The sequence below is a fragment of the Clytia hemisphaerica genome, unplaced genomic scaffold (genome assembly GCF_902728285.1).
Source record: "Clytia hemisphaerica strain Z4C2 unplaced genomic scaffold, Clytia hemisphaerica genome assembly, whole genome shotgun sequence".
NCBI lineage: Eukaryota > Metazoa > Cnidaria > Hydrozoa > Leptothecata > Clytiidae > Clytia > Clytia hemisphaerica.
Window position 1 is genome coordinate 878,461 of NW_027103262.1, and position 17,808 is coordinate 896,268.

Genomic DNA, 17,808 nt, shown 5'->3' on the forward strand with positions numbered 1-17,808 from the left:
TCACATAAGAGCTTGTAAAAACTCCAGATTGTCCCTAAAAATCAAAAGACAAACTTCTCAATATCGAGAGCCATGAAGCTTTATTAGTTTTGAACCAGTAAACCAGCCGATTGCTACATAATCCATTTCGAAAACACAATCCAGCCAAACACTTCCACTACAATAGCTCATCAATCAAAACAAGAGACATACAATTCATTTTCTCAAACTCCGAATCTTATACTTTTGGACCACTTCTATCATTCGTTTGTGTTTTCTTCAAACCACCCTTGAAACCACTAATAGAGCTCAAAAGGGCGCCTCTTCCTTCTTGGGTGGGTGGTGGCGGACTTTTAGGAACGTTATTTGTTGGTGCAGGTGGAGGGAGTGGCGCAACTGGGGCGCTTGATTCAGTGGGCGTTTTCGGTGCTTTTGATACGGATGCTTGTTTGGTAACTGGTGGTTTTGCTAAGAAATATGGAAAACCAAGACCTTGCAAAATGGGTAAAACTAATCCAAATAGATAATACAATTATAGAAAATCATCAATGCAACGTCAAATTACTATGTATTATGCAGTTAAGATTTCTTGGATCATCATTTCATTGAAAAAAAATTAAAAATTTAGACACCTTCAGGTATTGTACTGGCTTTTGCAGTTGATGCTTTCTAAAAACATAAAAAATAAACGAGTGAGAAACCTGGAAAACCAAACATTTAATACCTTGGTAGTGAATTGCCGAAAATACTAGCATTTCGTTATATCATAATTTGACAGAATAAAGACCATTTAAAAAGCTACAGCTAAAGGATTAAACTCAATGTAGATTAAGTAAGGTCTAATAGAGAAGACTAAGACCAGCTTGAACTTCTATATCTTTTTGTAATCTGAACAAATTATATTTTCATGCAAGAATTTGATTAAGGTAGAGTCAATTGAATGGTACCTTCTTATTGGTCTTTTTCCTTTTCTTTTTCTCTTCTTCAGACATTAGTTCAGAACGTGCTTTGGAAAGGCGGTTGAACTGCCGTAGCTGCAAAATAATTCAAAACAATAATACAGCTATCTCTATTATTATTCGAACTTCTATTTTTCGAATATTTCTATAATTAGAAACTTTTCTCCAGTTCCCGTCAAGGAGAAACCTTCTTAAAATACTTTCTATAGTTCCAATATCTCGAACAATTAATTCGTAAGTAAAGTAAAGTAATTCGAACACATGAGATTCCCCGTTCGAGTTGGCGATAGTTAACTGCAGTTACATTTTGAATGGTAAACCTGTTATTTTTAAGATTACAAAAGAGCTCTGAAATTTAGCGCTGCCAGTAGCAATCTACATGAAATGATATGAGGCATATCTCTTTTGAAATTTAATCACATATGAAACAATATTATGGGATTGGTAGGTTTGGTACTATATATAACAGCATCACATAAATTAATAAGGCTATAAAAAATGAATCACTGTGGTTAAAAATTTAAAGTCAAGCTTCATACTGTTTAGGTAATAAAGCAGAAAACACACACACATGATGAAAAAGTAGGACCTTATATCAAAACAAACCCTTTTTTGGTCTTCCTTCAGTCGTCCTTCGATTGCTTCTTTGGATTGCCGAAGTGCATCTTTCACTTTATTCACTTTAAAAACTGGTTTTTCGTTCAGTATGCATGGTACGTCTGCAAACAGACTGAAATTCAAAAATGTTAGATCGAATTGAAACATAAAGTTGCTATTACACTAATTTGAAATCTGCCAGAACTAAAGAGACTGGCTTACTATGACGAAAACTAAAGCGTTTCCCTCCTTGAGGTATTTTTTTAAGAAAATACTAAATGTTCTGGCATGTTAACAAGATACTTGGGAAATCTTGCCAACCTAACCCAATCGATTTTCACATTATGTACATCGGATAGATCAATGAAACTATATAAAAAAGGAAAAGGCGATAATACTTTGTACAGGGTTCCCACTAGTTATTACCAATTATTTCTCCTGATTTTTTTACTAAAAAAGGGTATTTCTCCCTGACAAAAACGTACAATTAGTACAATTTCCAGGTTTTCTAGGTTTTCCAGGTTCCCTGACCAGTGAGAACCCTGCTTGAAAGGAAAGGATTTTCAATCAAAAGGAAAGAAAACAAAATCATGTTTATCTCTTACGGATTTGCCAGTAGATCTTCTATAGAGGGTAATCCACTTTTGACAGCTGAGGTACTCAATATTGAATGTAGTATTGGTTGTATCATGGGAGGACAGTCTTCAGGAAGGTTACCTACGTGTGCCATGTTCAATGGGTTACCGAATGTGATTTCGTACAGAAAGTGACCGAAACAGTAAACATCAACTGCTTCCAGATCCTATATATGACACGAATGGATAAAATTATATAAGTCAATGAACGAAGGAATAATTTTTCACTTATCGTGACAAATAAAAGAGATAAGTTCGAGTATCACCAAGTTTTGGATTATAAAATTGCAAGAACAGATCGGACATGGCTTGACAGATTGATTTGCTAAATTTGTCCAAGCACAAAACTTGGCTTTAAGAAATCAAGGAGACTGTAACAATGTGAAAGTGAATGGTTTCAGATTATGCCTGAAAGATTGAAAGAGGTCATTGCATTAGCATCAAATGGAGAAATCACATTGACATAAACATTATAGTAAATTTGCTGACATCAAGACTAAGGGATAGTAATGAATAAAGTCAACCATCTCAACTACTAGAGCTAAAGAGTTACCTTGACAGCTTTGAGCTCCATAATAAAAGATCGATAAAGTGTGGGCAGGCCCAGTATTCCATTTTCTACATCCAGCAATCTTCAAGCAGAAAAAAATAAAATAAATTTTTGACTCAAATATGTTATTCAGGGATCCCACGCCTGAATATCTTAATTTTAGGACAAATTTTAGGAGGACTTTGGCCAAATTTTAGGAGAATTTTAGGAGAATTTTCAATTTTTTAGGAGGATTTTAGGAAAATTTAAGAAATAAATTTCTAAAATCGACCTGAAGTCAGCAATCAGAAAAAATCACCCACAGGAAGACTAAAATAATGTAACAAAAATAAAATTACTTTACGTAAAGTATTGTTCGTTCTAAAAGAAATTCTCTCAATATGGCTAAATTACCAGTCATACTTACTGCTAACTTACAAGATCAAAAATATTAACAAAAGGCAACTTGAATTAGAAAAACTAGGGACAAATTTGAGATGTAATCTGAGCAATATAGACTGATTTTATTCAAAGTAACAATAGATATTTCAACAGAAGGCTAGTTACCAAAAAACTCATCTTGAGATCTTCCAAAAATTGAATAGATACAAAAAAAAATAGACTTGGAAACCAATGAGTACTAAGCAAATTAAGCCATCCACAAACACAATAAAACTAGTCATAATAGTTGAGCCTCAAAAACAAACTAAAGCACACTATCAACTTATTTTGAATATAAATAATCAGGCACATTTACTGCTTTTATATTCTGTTTACTAAAAAAGAGCAAAATGAATTAAAGCGGATGAAATAGAATGGCAAAACATTAAAGCAGATTATTTAGAACATTTTGTAATGCAGTTAGAAAATAGTTGTCAGCGTTCATATTTCTTTTCATTAACAGGGAAAGGCATTGTGTTGTAACAAAGCTTATGCTCAAGTAAAAAATTCAAAGATGAGGGCGCAAACCATCAAACCTTAAAACATTTGAGTTCTCTTTGTTGAATAAAGTCTGCACTCCTTCAATAAACATAGGGGTAAATTGCACCAAATCTGTACCGTGGTTTTGAACTGTCTTCAAATTGCCATAGAAGTAGATGTGTTAGGTATTAGAACTTGAGTGTTTGTGGATTTGGTACTGTGGCAGAAGGTATCAGTCAGGACTAAGTCATTTTTGATACTTGTTTCGTCTTTGAAATATTAGCAAAAATCTGTGACGGACGGGACGTCCCATCCGTCACTCATATGCTTGTCTTTTATCCACTCAATTTTAAATTTGGCTTTCTAAATTTTAGTCAATTTTATTTAAAAGTATTACTCTATAATGTAAGTATATGATTTGAAAATTTCAGGCTGTTTTCTTGAGCCAAATTTGAGTTATAACTGAAAATGTGTGACGGACGGGACATAATTTTTTGTTTTCAAAGGTGAATTCGGCACAAGATGCTTATTTATTTAAGAAATTGTATGTTCTGAGGATGTATTTTTGTATTTTGAGTACTCTCCCATCAAGATGTGACCAAATAGTGGAGAAAACTGTAAAGATTTTGATTAATTTTTCCTGTAAGAAGCTTTGAATACTAAATTTTGCTTCGAAAACAACAAAATTGTGTCCTGTCCGTCACATATTTTCAGTTATAACTATAACCAGGGGGGGGTGAAGCAGTTAGTACAAGACATCATGCCGGTTAGTACCGTGGTGGTGTGCCATATGAATTGGATAAAATCAATTAGTACTCAGATGTACTAACTGCAAAAAAGGGTGGTCCCCTGCTAAAAATTTGCCAAATTTTGGTACTAATTGTGTAAAAAATAGGATTTTGTGAGAAAATTAAAAAAAAAAGACCATATTTTACCAAAAAATTTTTTTGGGAAGTACATTTTTTTTTCAAATTTTCGAAATTTTTTTTTTAAATCTTAAAAACAATTTGCTGGTTGCAAAAGAAATTTGATTTTCTAAAATGTTGTTTTTTCCTATTGAAAGCTATGGATATTGAATCATTTTTAAGATATTAAATTTGATTTTATTTGATTTTATTGAATTTATGAAGGTCAAAAGCCTTTTTCAAGGCTAAATTCAGTTAGTACTAACTGTACTAAGTGTACCAAGGTGGTGGTGTTACTAACTTCTTCCGAGAAAGCAGTTAGTAGGCATGATGTCTTGTACTAACTGCTTCACCCCCCCTGCTATAACGGGACGTTCCGTCCATCACAGATTTGAACTAATATTTCAAAGACAAAATAAAATATCAAAAAGTGACTTAGCTCTGACTGATACCTTCTGCCACAGTACCAAATCCACAAAAACTTAAGCTCTAATACCTAACACATCCACTTCTATGGTACTTTGAATACAGTTTGCCTTGCTTACGAAACCACGGTACAAATTTGACATTATTTTGTTTCAAATATTTCAGTGCAAAAATATATTTTAAACATGTTGTTTCAAGGTCAGGTAGCTTGCTCCTAGTTTGTTTTGACTTTATTGAGGAAAAATCTTAGTTTCTTGTCTGATTATACAAATATACAAACAAAATCAGCTACCGTGCTTGATAAAGTTTTCAGATTTTAGGAATTTAGGAGAATTTGCTGCATTTTAGGAGGATTTTAGGAGTTTTGACTTATTTTAGGAATTTTAGGAGGAGTGGGATCCCTGTGTTATTTGAATTTTGAACATGGAATTTCACCAGCAAAAAAAATCAAAAACTGGCTTTCGCAGTTTTCATAATTGTCAATAGTGGCTAGCTGCATTTCCTACAAATTTAATAGGACCTGGTATTTTCATTCATTACTTTATAATGAAATCAATTCAAGAGCTAAAAGAAGTATCTATCATCTATCATCATTAAGCATTCGTTTTATAAGCAACTCCAACTTTCGGGTCAGGGGTAGTTTTTTGAAAAATTAGCTTTGAACATCCCTAATATTATACCATATTTACGCTTATTGGATCAAAGGCTTAATTGGCTAATTTGAAGCTTTGGCAACCTATTTGCTTATAATGTGAAAATTGCTTTAAACTATTGGTTCGAACGAAAAATCACCTGCAATTATTTCCATCAACTACAACATTTCCAGCATGCAAATGACCTAAAAATAATAACATAAAGCTGATGTTGATTTAGAAATAACATTTCAAACTCGTTGTGTTGAGATTGTTAGATTCCTGATCGACAGTAATTCATGTATAAAACAATTTTTAAAATCAGTTCCATGAATAACGGCTGTTCAGAAAATTCAAAATTCATAATAAATAAACAGAGAAAATTAAAAAAAGAGTGTTTTTAAAACACACCCAGTATTGTAGAATGTAGTTTAACACTGGGAGGCAGGCTATTGTTTGATCACGTCTATAGTAAAATCATGTAAAAGGGGGTCATACCATAAGGCCAATTTTTGTCTTTTAAAAATTTGAGTGCTTCTAGAACTTGCCGACCAATTCGCTTGATATTACTGAATTCCAAAGGTATTCGAATTCTCAAATTTCCATATTTCTTCAGTCTGGGATGATGTGGTTTTGCCTGGATAGTTAACATTTAAATGAAAAAGTTAAATGGAGGCTTCAGAGGGTACAAAATACCTGAATACCAGTAGTTTCTTCAAGGAATACCAAAAACCTTTCTCCAGTACTGGTCAAAAATGCTGGCAGCCCCCAAATTAGGAGTTCAACTCAATAGACCAATTAACAAACAACAACAAATGGTTTGATAATGATTCTACTCATATTTTGATATCAGTCAATTTTGATATGGTCGATTCCAGTTGACAACACAAGTTTTTACCTCGAGTCTTACGAATCAAATCGTATGAATCTAAAAATGATTCCTAAGAAGGGATACAAGAAATCCTCAATAGCAAACAAATTGACTTTTTTTACCTTGCATATAACATCTCTCAAAGAGCCAGTATTATGAAATTGTCGAACTATAGTTGCTCCTTTTTCTGTGCACGATGCGTAAGTGACTGGATAAATGAATGGATGCTGGAAAGAAATTGGAAAATATTCCTGTTGCCTGTTTTGACTGATATCAAATTATAAGATTTCAGATATGTACATAATTGTAATAATCAAAATCTGATAAAATGACTACAAAATTTGAGAGAATAAAAATCAGTAAAATAAACCTGTAGTGAAACTAATTGATGTAAAAGCCCTAATAATGTGGTCTGGTGGTCCAACGTCAGATCTGGTCCATGTTCAACCTGAATTATAAGTGGTGAAATGATCAAGCCATTGATTGTAGCTAAAACAAAGCTATCGTAACTCACTGAGAAAATCAAACATTAATACAATGGAGATTGTTTGATTATTTCGTAGCTTTATCGTGAAGTTTGGGTTCATGGAGAAAAAAAATGTATCTTAACAGCTTATGTTGCAAAAAAAACTGGAAATTTGGATTCAACTCAATATAGTCGGGCGGCGAAAAGGGCCTTTTTGCATCAACCCTTACAAGTAGTAAATATGGGTTTTTATTTTATTTTCTCATTATATGGTCCTTTGGAACCCCAAAACCAGTTTTTGCCAATGTGGCAAAGCTGGGGAAATTTTTTTATGGGGGCTTGAAGGGGGTAGGGTCATTTTAGCCTGGGGGTCCTTAGAAAGTCGATTTTTGAAGTTCTCATTTAGCTAAAACTGATTGTGCCATCAGATAGAGCTTGAAGAGTAGATCTCCAAAATGGGGTAATTTGTCTCATTTAGTGGACTTAGTCCCCCGGAATTGGTCGATACGTCTTCAAAAATGCAATATTTTGTGCTGACGTCAGCATTTTTGAGAGAATTTTCAACGAAAGATTCCACTTTTAACAGATGCGTCTCGAAGAGTACTATCGATTAGAGGGGTCATTTATAGGGTTTCCTAGGCTAGATCATGAGATATTTGAGTTTGAAATTTTGCTGACTAAGCGTTTTTCAACGTTTTTTGCCCTTTTCTGCTGAGTCAGCAAAATTTCAAACTCTAATATCTCATGATCTAGCCTAGGAAACCCTATAAATGACCCCTCTAATCGATAGTACTCTTCGAGACGCATCTGTTAAAAGTGGAATCTTTTGCTGAAAATTCTCTCAAAAATGCTGACGTCAGCACAAAATATTGCATTTTTGAAGACGTATCGACCAATTCCGGGGGACTAAGTCCACTAAATGAGACAAATTACCCCATTTTGGAGATCTACTCTTCAAGCTCTATCTGATGGCACAATCAGTTTTAGCTAAATGAGAACTTCAAAAATCGACTTTCTAAGGACCCCCAGGCTAAAATGACCCTACCCCCTTCAAGCCCCCATAAAAAATTTTCCCCAGCTTTGCCAGCTTGGCAAAAACTGGTTTTGGGGTCCCAAGGGACCATATGATGGGAAAATAAAATAAAAACCCATATTTACTAATTGTAAGGGTGATCCTGGATCGCCGCCGGACTAATACCATTATGGGGAGATACCATTAACTTACCCAACTGAGTAAATATTTCGTTTTTGCTGCCCCATCTTTGGATTTGATGCTAAAATAATGTTTGCGTACCCTCCAACCTTAGAAAGAATGAGAATTACAGTTTGATAATATCTATTATGTCTTTCTAATAAGTATTTATTGAATGATCTGATAGAAGAGAAACAATTTGAAAATTCAATACAATCCTCATACACAGAGCTGGCCATGACCAAGGAAGGGACACACAACCCACTTAGCTACCTAGCAACAGCTCTTATCGTATACTTAAAAGGCATACCTATTTCTTTCATGTTTTCCTGTAGTTCCCAATTTGGTTCTGATCGAAAGAACATGGCTGCTTGTTGTTGTGCCATCTCTATTGAGAAACAAAAGCATGTCTATATTAGATCAAAATTTTAGCATACACTACCACCACCAACGGAAAAAACCTGGTCAAAAAGATAATATCATATGAGAACGGAACTCAAATTCTTGAGAATATACCCCTGTGTCACAGACCTGCTGGCAGCCCAGCCCCACTGGAAAGATTGAGAAAGGTTTCGTCCTCAGTGGGAAAATACCTTAGAATTTTAGCCCCAATTGGAAATTAACTTTTATTTCATCCCCATTCGAAATTCAATGTTTAAAAATTGCACTTCAAAACCATTGCCACTGAATTTTTTAACCTTGAAACAAAGGAATTTCTATCCCCATTGGGATTTCAATAGGAATTTTATCCCCACTTAGAAAAAAGTTCCACCGGGGCTGTGAGACAGGGGTGTGAGAATGGAACAAGCCTGAAACATGTCGAAAATATCAAATAATAAAAGCAGCATTCTTTTTCACAGTTCAACATAAATTGGAAGATGTGGATATATCTACTGGAAACAAATTTGACTTACGATCAATGTTATCTGAGTAGTTTCCAGGGTCAAGAAATCTTTTTACAGCAATATTTTGCGAAAACAAACTGTTTGACAAGACCAGATCCATGAAAGTCTAAATAAAAAGATTTATTATTTTTGCACAATGACGAGTCATAGAATGTATCAATGTGTTTGAATATTTATAAAAGCAATCATTCTAGATGCTAAATCTTTTTTGAACTTACCTATAATACAGTAATACCATTTTCTTATCAACGTATTTTATCTTTTACAAACAAAAATCTAGAATTTTCATAATTCAGATCAACAGAGCAGTTTTTGCAAAGTTTTTAATTCAAATGTTCAAAAAGGGATGGATTAAAACCTACAGTGAATGTTATTTTGACTTCTCAAAACTAAAAATTGACATTATTTAGCTTTCATTTATGCCTGCAAAATTGACATCAAATACACTACATTGCTCTCAAAGCAAGTTTTAGTAATCAATAATTTGTAGTTATCTTGAGCAGACAGAAATAAAAAGATCTGCCTCTAACCTGCAAACCAAACCTGCGTTCTTGCAAGAAAGCACTATCCATATTTCCAAATGCCTTCTTTGGTGGGAAAGGAACTTCAATACCAACAAGGTTTGCCTGACAAAAGAAAAACATTTAAGAAAGTACAGCTCTGTCAGCTCATTTTGTCATTTCATACAAATATTTTGTATAAATCATGATAGATCTTTTCATAAAATACGTCACAAACATCACTTGCCTTGTTTTGAAATTATTGCCATGGTGATCAACTCCCAGTGGATTGTGTTGAAACTACTTTTTATTCATAAAAAAATCATTTAATGTCTCAAGGGACATAATCACCATGGTAATTGTTTCAATATGAGGCAAATGATTTTTTGTGATGTAATTTATGAAAAGGTGGATATTACATTATCATTTTAAGGAAGGAGCATATTTGAAACAATCTTTACCGTGAGTAGTGTATTCAGTGCTGCAAAATCATTATATCGATGCATCACCTAAAAGAGGAAAATAAATTCTCTATTCTTCGTTTTAAAAAGTCAATAACGAATCTTTTCCTAGTCCTTTGTTAATGGTGCTTGCACTCAATCTGAGGAGATCAACGAAAATAAGGTCAAAGCATCTAGAAAGACAAGTATATCAACCAAAGGCTCGCTCACCTCCCAACTGTTATCTGGATTTGATCCTCTTTGAACTTTTAATTTGAATTCCTAAAAAATACATATAGTATTAGTGATTGGATTATTAGATGCAGGAAATTCATTTTTGTATTTCAAATTCAAAAGCATAAATAAGTTACTATGCTATTAATACATTTGGATACACTTCATACAAATATAAAAAAATGCCGCCACATTAATTATGAGAAAATTGTATACTTACAGTATGTCCATCAATATTTACAAAACCGGTGATGTTGCATTTCAATACAACAGTATCATCCAACTTTCCTTTTCCTTTTTTCTCTAGCACTGACATCTTTTTTTATCTAACAATCTATTATCATTAGAATAAATTTAATGTTATGAATATATTTCAGATGGCCAGCTCTTCAAAATACTTTTATATTTAATTTGAATATGATTCCATCTTATTATAATATCATTTTTAATGATATCATAATTTATAAACATCAAGATAGATAGCTTTGTGGATATTAGTATTATATTATTATTATATAAAGTATTTGGTTGATATTGGTGTGATTGATAGGCTAAATGGTCCAATGAACCTACAGCCCTAATTCAAATGAGCTCTAAATTTGGCAGTGGCAGCTTTCTATTTCTTGCAGCACAGCAAATTTTTTTTACTGGGGGATACTAAAATCAAAGGGCTAGCTACATCTACCAGATGTGGCAGAAAAAACGCCCCTATTTTTCGATTTTTGACGTACAAATTTCTATCGAACAAAGACAAATGAAATTTTCAGGGAAGATTTACAATTTAATTTTCTACACTTGGTGAAAATTATACATTTGTATGTTCATTTAAAATGAATTTAAGACAATTTCGCTGACTTTTGGCAATATTTCACTGTTCACAGATTTTGATAGTATGTTAAGCCATTTTTCATGACAAACCTTGAACCTTTTCTCTGTCCAAATAAAGAAAATAATCTAGCTATAGTAATGTTTACATCCCAAAATAAATCCATTTCCGACCAGACCTACATCAAGTCCCACAAAATTTCAACCCACGCTGCGGCAATGCAGGCAAAACATTCTGACCTGAAACCTGTTGGAAAAAATAAAAGATTAGGGTCTAATTACATTTCAAAATGATATATTTGCAAGCTTTTAGTTGCTTTCCCAGGAACTGAAGAAAAGATCCAAAAAATCGAGACGGGGGTAAGATTTTTTAAATAAAATTATAAAATAAGACGTTTTAATGCTCAAACATAAAAATATCACTTGTTTTCATAATAAATAAATGTTATAGAAACTTTTTTTCATACAATTGGTTTTCCAAAAGTGTTTCCCTGCAACGAGTCTTAAAATTTCTGCAAACCCCTGGTTTTTGCTCACTTTATTACGCGCGTAATATGAACAGGGCCTTATAGCGCTATAAACAAAGGATTTCATTGGTTGATTTTTGTTGGCAGATCACGTGACCAAATTCTTGATTGAAGCAAGCGGGAGTTGTGGTCATACGTTGCATGATGTTTTCGCGTGTTTTGATTTTTAACAAAATTTAGAAAGTTTGACCACTTATCAATGTTTTGATATTTCTTGCGCGGATTTCTGTTCAGAGCTAAAATATGGTTTGTGTGGGATCGATGGTGGAACAGCTGTGAACGAGACGGAAAGTTGTTATTCACAAATATTTACAGCGTGTAATTTACAGACCTTAATTAAGAAAGCTCCCAACCCTACCGGTGCCCCTACAAGAATCCCTACAGGATCCTAAGTTAAGTCACAGGGTACGAATGCCCCTAAGAACGCCTTCAGCCTGGTCAGCCTTATATTGTGCACATGTGACTCTCGAGCTCCAACCCTAACCCTAACTGATAATATCCTAGGTCCGCGGATTGAAAAATTTCACTTGCATCCTGAAGTATGATATCGTTTGCCAACCCTTGGGCATCTGTTTTGCGACTTTACGGGAAAGGTGTATATAGAGTCCCCTGCCCAGTTGGCGACCGGTCTAGTTGGCGACCGAACGTCTTTGAACCCAGAAAAGTCATACAAAAACAAACCTCTGGAGAATTTCTTTTGGTAGTAATCTGCCTTGACCTATTTACCGTACTGTGTAAAAAAAATTCTAGAAAAAAACGAGTAGAATCCGAAAGATCCAACTTTGCACGGAAGCACACGAAAAAGCCGGATTTTTCAAAAAAAATAAAAAATGGCTACCTGTGGACAAAAAAGCTTCGTAAGAAAAAACGCTTCAACTGCCACTCCAATAGGGTGGGGCGTCAAATGTCAAAGTCAGAAAATTCAAGATGTAGTGTTTTTTTAAGAAAATTTAACCTATTGTGAGGCATTCTGCGCAATTTTTAAGGTCAGAAGTCCAAAATTGGCCGAACCCCCCTGGGGGTACTGATTCGCACTACAGGCAAAAATTGTAAAAAATGGCATTTTCTGGCCTTTTCAGGCCTGTAAATATGTCAAAACTATTGCAAATCTTATTTTTTTCATTTGCTGTACTAAACTTTATGAAGAAACAACAAAATAATCATATTGGGTTGAAAATTGTGCCCATTGGAGCCCTAAACGAGCTGTTTTAAGCCAATTTTGGGTAGCAAAATGCTTTTTAAGGCCAATTTTGCAAGTTCATAAACTTTAAACTGATTAAATCACATGTCTGAAATTTTCAGAGATGGAAGTCTTCAATAAAGTCTTTAAGCAAAATGAATTTCACGTTTTTCACTTTTTTCAAAATATCATAATGGCGTCTTCAAAAATCGCTTTATAGCAAAAAAAAATCATATTTATCAAAAAATAGCATTTTTTAAGGCAAGCTTCTACAAACTGAGTTTAAATGCTGACTGAAATTTTTTATGTAGTGATAGTATTCTGGAGATACTCCAGGGAAATCAAAATCATTTGGGTCTGGGATGCGTCTATGTCCGCCATTATGGAAATAAAATCCCTGCTAAGAGCCATTTTTCAGGCAAAAACCCAAATTTAACTGAAAAAATTTCTAAAATGACAATAGATATGGGCCCGAATTTTCTTGCAGTGATAGTACTCTGGAAATACTGCAGGAAAATCAAAATCATTTGGGTTTGGGATTTGGGTATATCCACCATTTTGGAATTGAAATTCCTGCTAAAACGCAATTTTTCAAGCCAAAATCCCATTTTTGACTGGAAAAATCTTAAAAATGGCAATAAACATGAACCTAAAATCTTTTTGCAGTGATAGCCTTCTGGAAATACTCCAGGGAAATCAAAATCCTTTGGGTTTAGGATAAGGGTATGTCCGCCATTATGGAATTGAAATATGTGCTAAAACTGGCTAAAATGCAACATTTCAAGCAAAAACTCCATTTTTGACTAAAAACTGCTCTGAAATGGCAATAGACATGGACCCAAATTTCTTTGAAGTGATAGTATTCTGTGAATTCTCCTGGGAAAACAAAATCATTTGAGTCTGGGATTTGTTTACATCCACCATTATGGAAATGAAATCTCTGTTAAAATGCTACATGTTTCCATCCAATACGTCATAATTGACTAAATATTTTGTATGTTACATTATAACAAAAAATATGAATTTACAATCCTTTAATTTAGAAATACTAGTTGAAACAAATTATAGCAAAAATTCTATTCCACTCAACAATTCTTTATGTTGCATTATAGCCCACATACTTTTCCATTCTCAAGACTTGTTCCGTCAAAAAAAGATTGGATTTTGGCATGAAATATTATATAAATTTTAAAACTGGCCTCAAGTCAAAAATTGTTGTCCCAGAGACATCTTATACCTAAATAGTTTTTACCCCTGGAGTATTTACAGAACAATATCACTGCAAAAAGATTATGGGCCCAAAACTATTGCCATTCTAGAAAGGTTTTTAGTCAAAAATTGGGTTTTTGCTTGAGATGTTGCATTTTAGTCAGTTTTAGCAGGAATTTCATTTCCATAATGGTGGAAGTAAACAAATCCCAGACTCAAATGCATTTGTTTTCCCAGGAGAATTCACAGAATACTATCACTTCAAAGAAATTTGGGTCCATGTCTATTGCCATTTCAGAGCAGTTTTTAGTCAAAAATAGGGTTTTTGCTTGAAATATTGCATTTTAGCCAGTTTTAGCACATATTTCAATTCCATAATGGCGGACATACCCTTATCCTAAACCCAAAGGATTTTGATTTCCCTGGAGTATTTCCAGAAGGCTATCACTGCAAAAAGATTTTAGGTTCATGTTTATTGCCATTTTTAAGATTTTTCCAGTCAAAATTGGGATTTTTGCTTGAAATATTGCATTTTAGCAGGAATTTCAATTTCAAAATGGTGGATATCACGTGGATATACCCAAATCCCAAACCCAAATGATTTTGATTTTCCTGCAGTATTTCCAGAATACTATCACTGCAAGAAAATTCGGGCCTATGTCTATTGTCATTTTAGAGATTATTTCAGTTCAAATTTGGGTTTTTGCCTGAAAAATGGCTCTTAACAGGGATTTTCTTTCCATAATGGCGGACATAGACGCATCCCAAACCCAAATGATTTTGATTTCCCTGGAGTATCTCCAGAATACTATCACTGCATAAAAAATTTCAGTCAGCATTTAAACTCAGTTTGTAGAAGCTTGCCTTAAAAAATGCTATTTTTTGATAAATATGATTTTTTTTGCTATAAAGCGATTTTTGAAGACGACATTATGATATTTTGAAAAAAGTGAAAAACTTGAAATTAATTTTGCTTAAAGACTTTATTGAAGACTTCCATCTCTGAAAATTTCAGACATGTGATTTAATCAGTTTAAAGTTTATGAACTTGCAAAATTGGCCTTAAAAAGCATTTTGCTACCCAAAATTGGCTTAAAACAGCTCGTTTAGGGCTCCAATGGGCACAATTTTCAACCCAATATGATTATTTTGTTGTTTCTTCATAAAGTTTAGTACAGCAAATGAAAAAAATAAGATTTGCAATAGTTTTGACATATTTACAGGCCTGAGAAGGCCAGAAAATGCCATTTTTTCCAATTTTTGCCTGTAGTGCGAATCAGTACCCCCAGGGGGATTCGGCCAATTTTGGACTTCTGACCTTAAAAATTGCGCAGAATGCCTCACAATAGGTTAAATTTTCATAAAAAAACACTACATCTTGAATTTTTTGACTTTGCCCCAAAAATGGCTTTTGACGCCCTACCCTAACTCCAAAAAATACTTGTCCAAAACTATGAGTATGTTAGAAAGCATTCTGTAAAAATCAGCTCGATAGGGTTTCCTTCGTCATATTGATAAAAAAGTTGATGCAATCAGTTTCGAAATTAGACGTCCAGTCTGCGACCGACAAAATCGAAAGTAAGAAAAAGAAGACTCTACATTGCGATCAAAACATTCCAGATGCTGAGAAAAAAAAGAAGACTTTACATTGCAATCACAACATTCAAGGGGCATGCCCGCGGTCTTTAACTTGACAACTCCAATGCGAAGTTTCTAGCTCCGGATTGAAATAACAAAGGAAACCGGTATATCGAATCTCCGGGTAGACATAAAAAATTCCCGTGTTTTTATCAAATGAAGACTCTCCATAGACCGCCACTTTCAAAACAAAACAAAAACAAACTTTAGAAAAAAATGGCGACTTGAAGAAAAATTCTAAAAAAACATGCCAAAGGGAAATGTAAGTGAGCTATTTTAAAACAAAAGAACGAGTGCAAAGAAATTAAATACGGGAAAGCTTATGAGTTTTTTTATCATCCTGATCAATTCATATGACCTAACCTGCAAGTAGAGCACTGATTTTTTCTTTTTAGCGATCGGTCGCAGACTGGTACGTCGGTCGGGAACTTGGCACTAGTACCGCTCGCTTTTAAAGTTTTTTATTCTAAGAAGATCGCCTCAAATAAAAAATCAAAACAAACACGAAGAGCATGTTAAAAGTTGTCTAACCGTTAGTCGAAAAGGATTTTCAAAAAAGTAAAAAGTAAGTGAGAAATTTGAATTAAAAAATTTTACTCTATTCAAAAAACATCAAAATCTTTGGAAAGAAAAGAGATGTTAGATGCAGTTTTTTTTACTGGTTTTCCTGATAATTTCTGATTGATTTTTAAAAAAATAAACAGATTTGAATGATTCAATGTAGCCTGGGAATCCAAGCTCATAATCTTAGAAAAAACAAAAAATACCTCACCTCACAAAGTTCTAAAATTATAGAGCTTGGTGCAGGTAGATTAGTTTGACACAGAATGTTATAAACAGTCTGTGTATGAACCCTTGTTGACAGACTTTCTGAACTTTGGAATCCCAGGCAAACACACATAATCAACTTACCATAAAAACTCTTTCAAAAGCTCTAAAGACTTTCAAAACTACTAAAAACCACATCAAAACAACAGCCACATGTATTTAGACATCAAGCCGACAGCCATTTTGTTTCTTACAAGTGTTACGCGTAAGCCAAATTGCGTATTACGAACAACCTCTAAATTGCCGAGTACAGGAGAAAAAAAATCGAAATTCAAAATGGCGGCCAAGCCCACGATGATAACTATCAAAAATCTTCGTTTTTCATTCAGCTATTGCAGCTCAATAAATCAATGAAATAATTTGAAATAAAAAGTAAACAAACCTTGAACCTTTCATGAATCCAAATAAATAAAAGTATTCATCTAAAGTGAAGATTACATTTCAAAATAAAACGATTTCCAAACCAACCTACAGTCAGTCTCTGCCAACTAAAAACTTCTCTGCGGGGTCACTGACAAGGAGTTACGACTTCAGACTTTAGATTCCAATTCTTGTATAGGCTGCAACTACACTGCCAAATGATATGTATTACAAAGACTTCCAATTGGGTCCATAAGTTAAGAAAATGAGATTATCTTATAGCACGGGGGTTCTGTTTTTATAAACAAACTTCAAAATAAAATTGTTAATGAGCTTGCCAGTCTGGAAAGAAGAGAATATTTACGCCAGAGATTTCTTGGCGTAGCCTTTGTATAAGCCTATGAAATCTAAAGTCTGCGCCAGAGATATCCGGCGTACATGCCCTACTTTCCAGATTGGTGAGCTTGTTACTTAACATATCACTTACTTACATAATTCATTTATGATATAACACCCCTTTCTTCTAGCCAATGTTTCTAAATTCAAATACCTGGGAGCCTATCTCGATTGTAACCAGCCGAACACTGGTGAAAAGGAGATAAACCACCGCATCCAGCTTGCTAACACTAAATTTCAACAAATGTCAAATTTAATTCAGAATTTTCGAATTAATCTGAAAACTCGCATACTTTTCCTGAACAGCTTTGTGCGAAGTAGGCTAGTATACGCCTGTCAGAACTGGAATCTGACCCAAAAACAATTTGACCGTTTGGATGTTGTGTATCGAAAACTCCTCCGTCGAATGATTCGTGGTGGATTCAGATTTGTGAATCCGGATGCTAATGACTATCGATATGCAATTAACAACAATCAACTTCATAATATATGTGGAACATCTGATGTTAGCTTCTTTATAAAATCTCAGCAACATCATTACGTTAGTCATATCATTCGTATGCCAGTAACACGAACTGTCAAATTACTAACTTTCAATAACGATCACTACACTAAAAGAGGTCGGCCAACGAAATCGTTACTTGACCAAGCTAT

General features: G+C 34.0%; 1 protein-coding gene across 1 annotated transcript; it reads right to left on the bottom strand.

Moving 5' to 3' along the window:
* Positions 1–127: 127 nt before the first annotated feature.
* On the bottom strand, positions 128–10,527 carry LOC136799994 (PX domain-containing protein kinase-like protein). Its single transcript, XM_067056621.1, has 17 exons — positions 10,412–10,527; positions 10,189–10,239; positions 9,979–10,026; positions 9,548–9,643; positions 9,027–9,123; positions 8,423–8,500; positions 8,146–8,222; positions 6,825–6,902; positions 6,577–6,681; positions 6,082–6,220; positions 5,744–5,789; positions 2,724–2,802; positions 2,141–2,337; positions 1,545–1,668; positions 927–1,013; positions 612–648; positions 128–447 (listed from the first exon to the last, which is right to left on the bottom strand). Exons 1-17 carry the CDS (start codon positions 10,505–10,507, stop codon positions 218–220), a joined length of 1,665 nt encoding a protein of 554 aa, XP_066912722.1. The 5' UTR covers positions 10,508–10,527; the 3' UTR covers positions 128–217.
* Positions 10,528–17,808: the final 7,281 nt, after the last annotated feature.

Coding starts and splice junctions, on each gene's coding strand:
- LOC136799994 (XM_067056621.1), bottom strand. CDS start 10,507: ATGTCAGTGCTAGAGAAAAAAGGAAAAGGAAAGTTGGATGATACTGTT. Junction 8,223..8,422: donor GGAAAACATGAAAGAAATAG/GTATGCCTTTTA, acceptor ATTCTTTCTAAG/GTTGGAGGGTACGCAAACAT. Junction 2,803..5,743: donor GTTGATGGAAATAATTGCAG/GTGATTTTTCGT, acceptor TTCTGCTTGAAG/ATTGCTGGATGTAGAAAATG.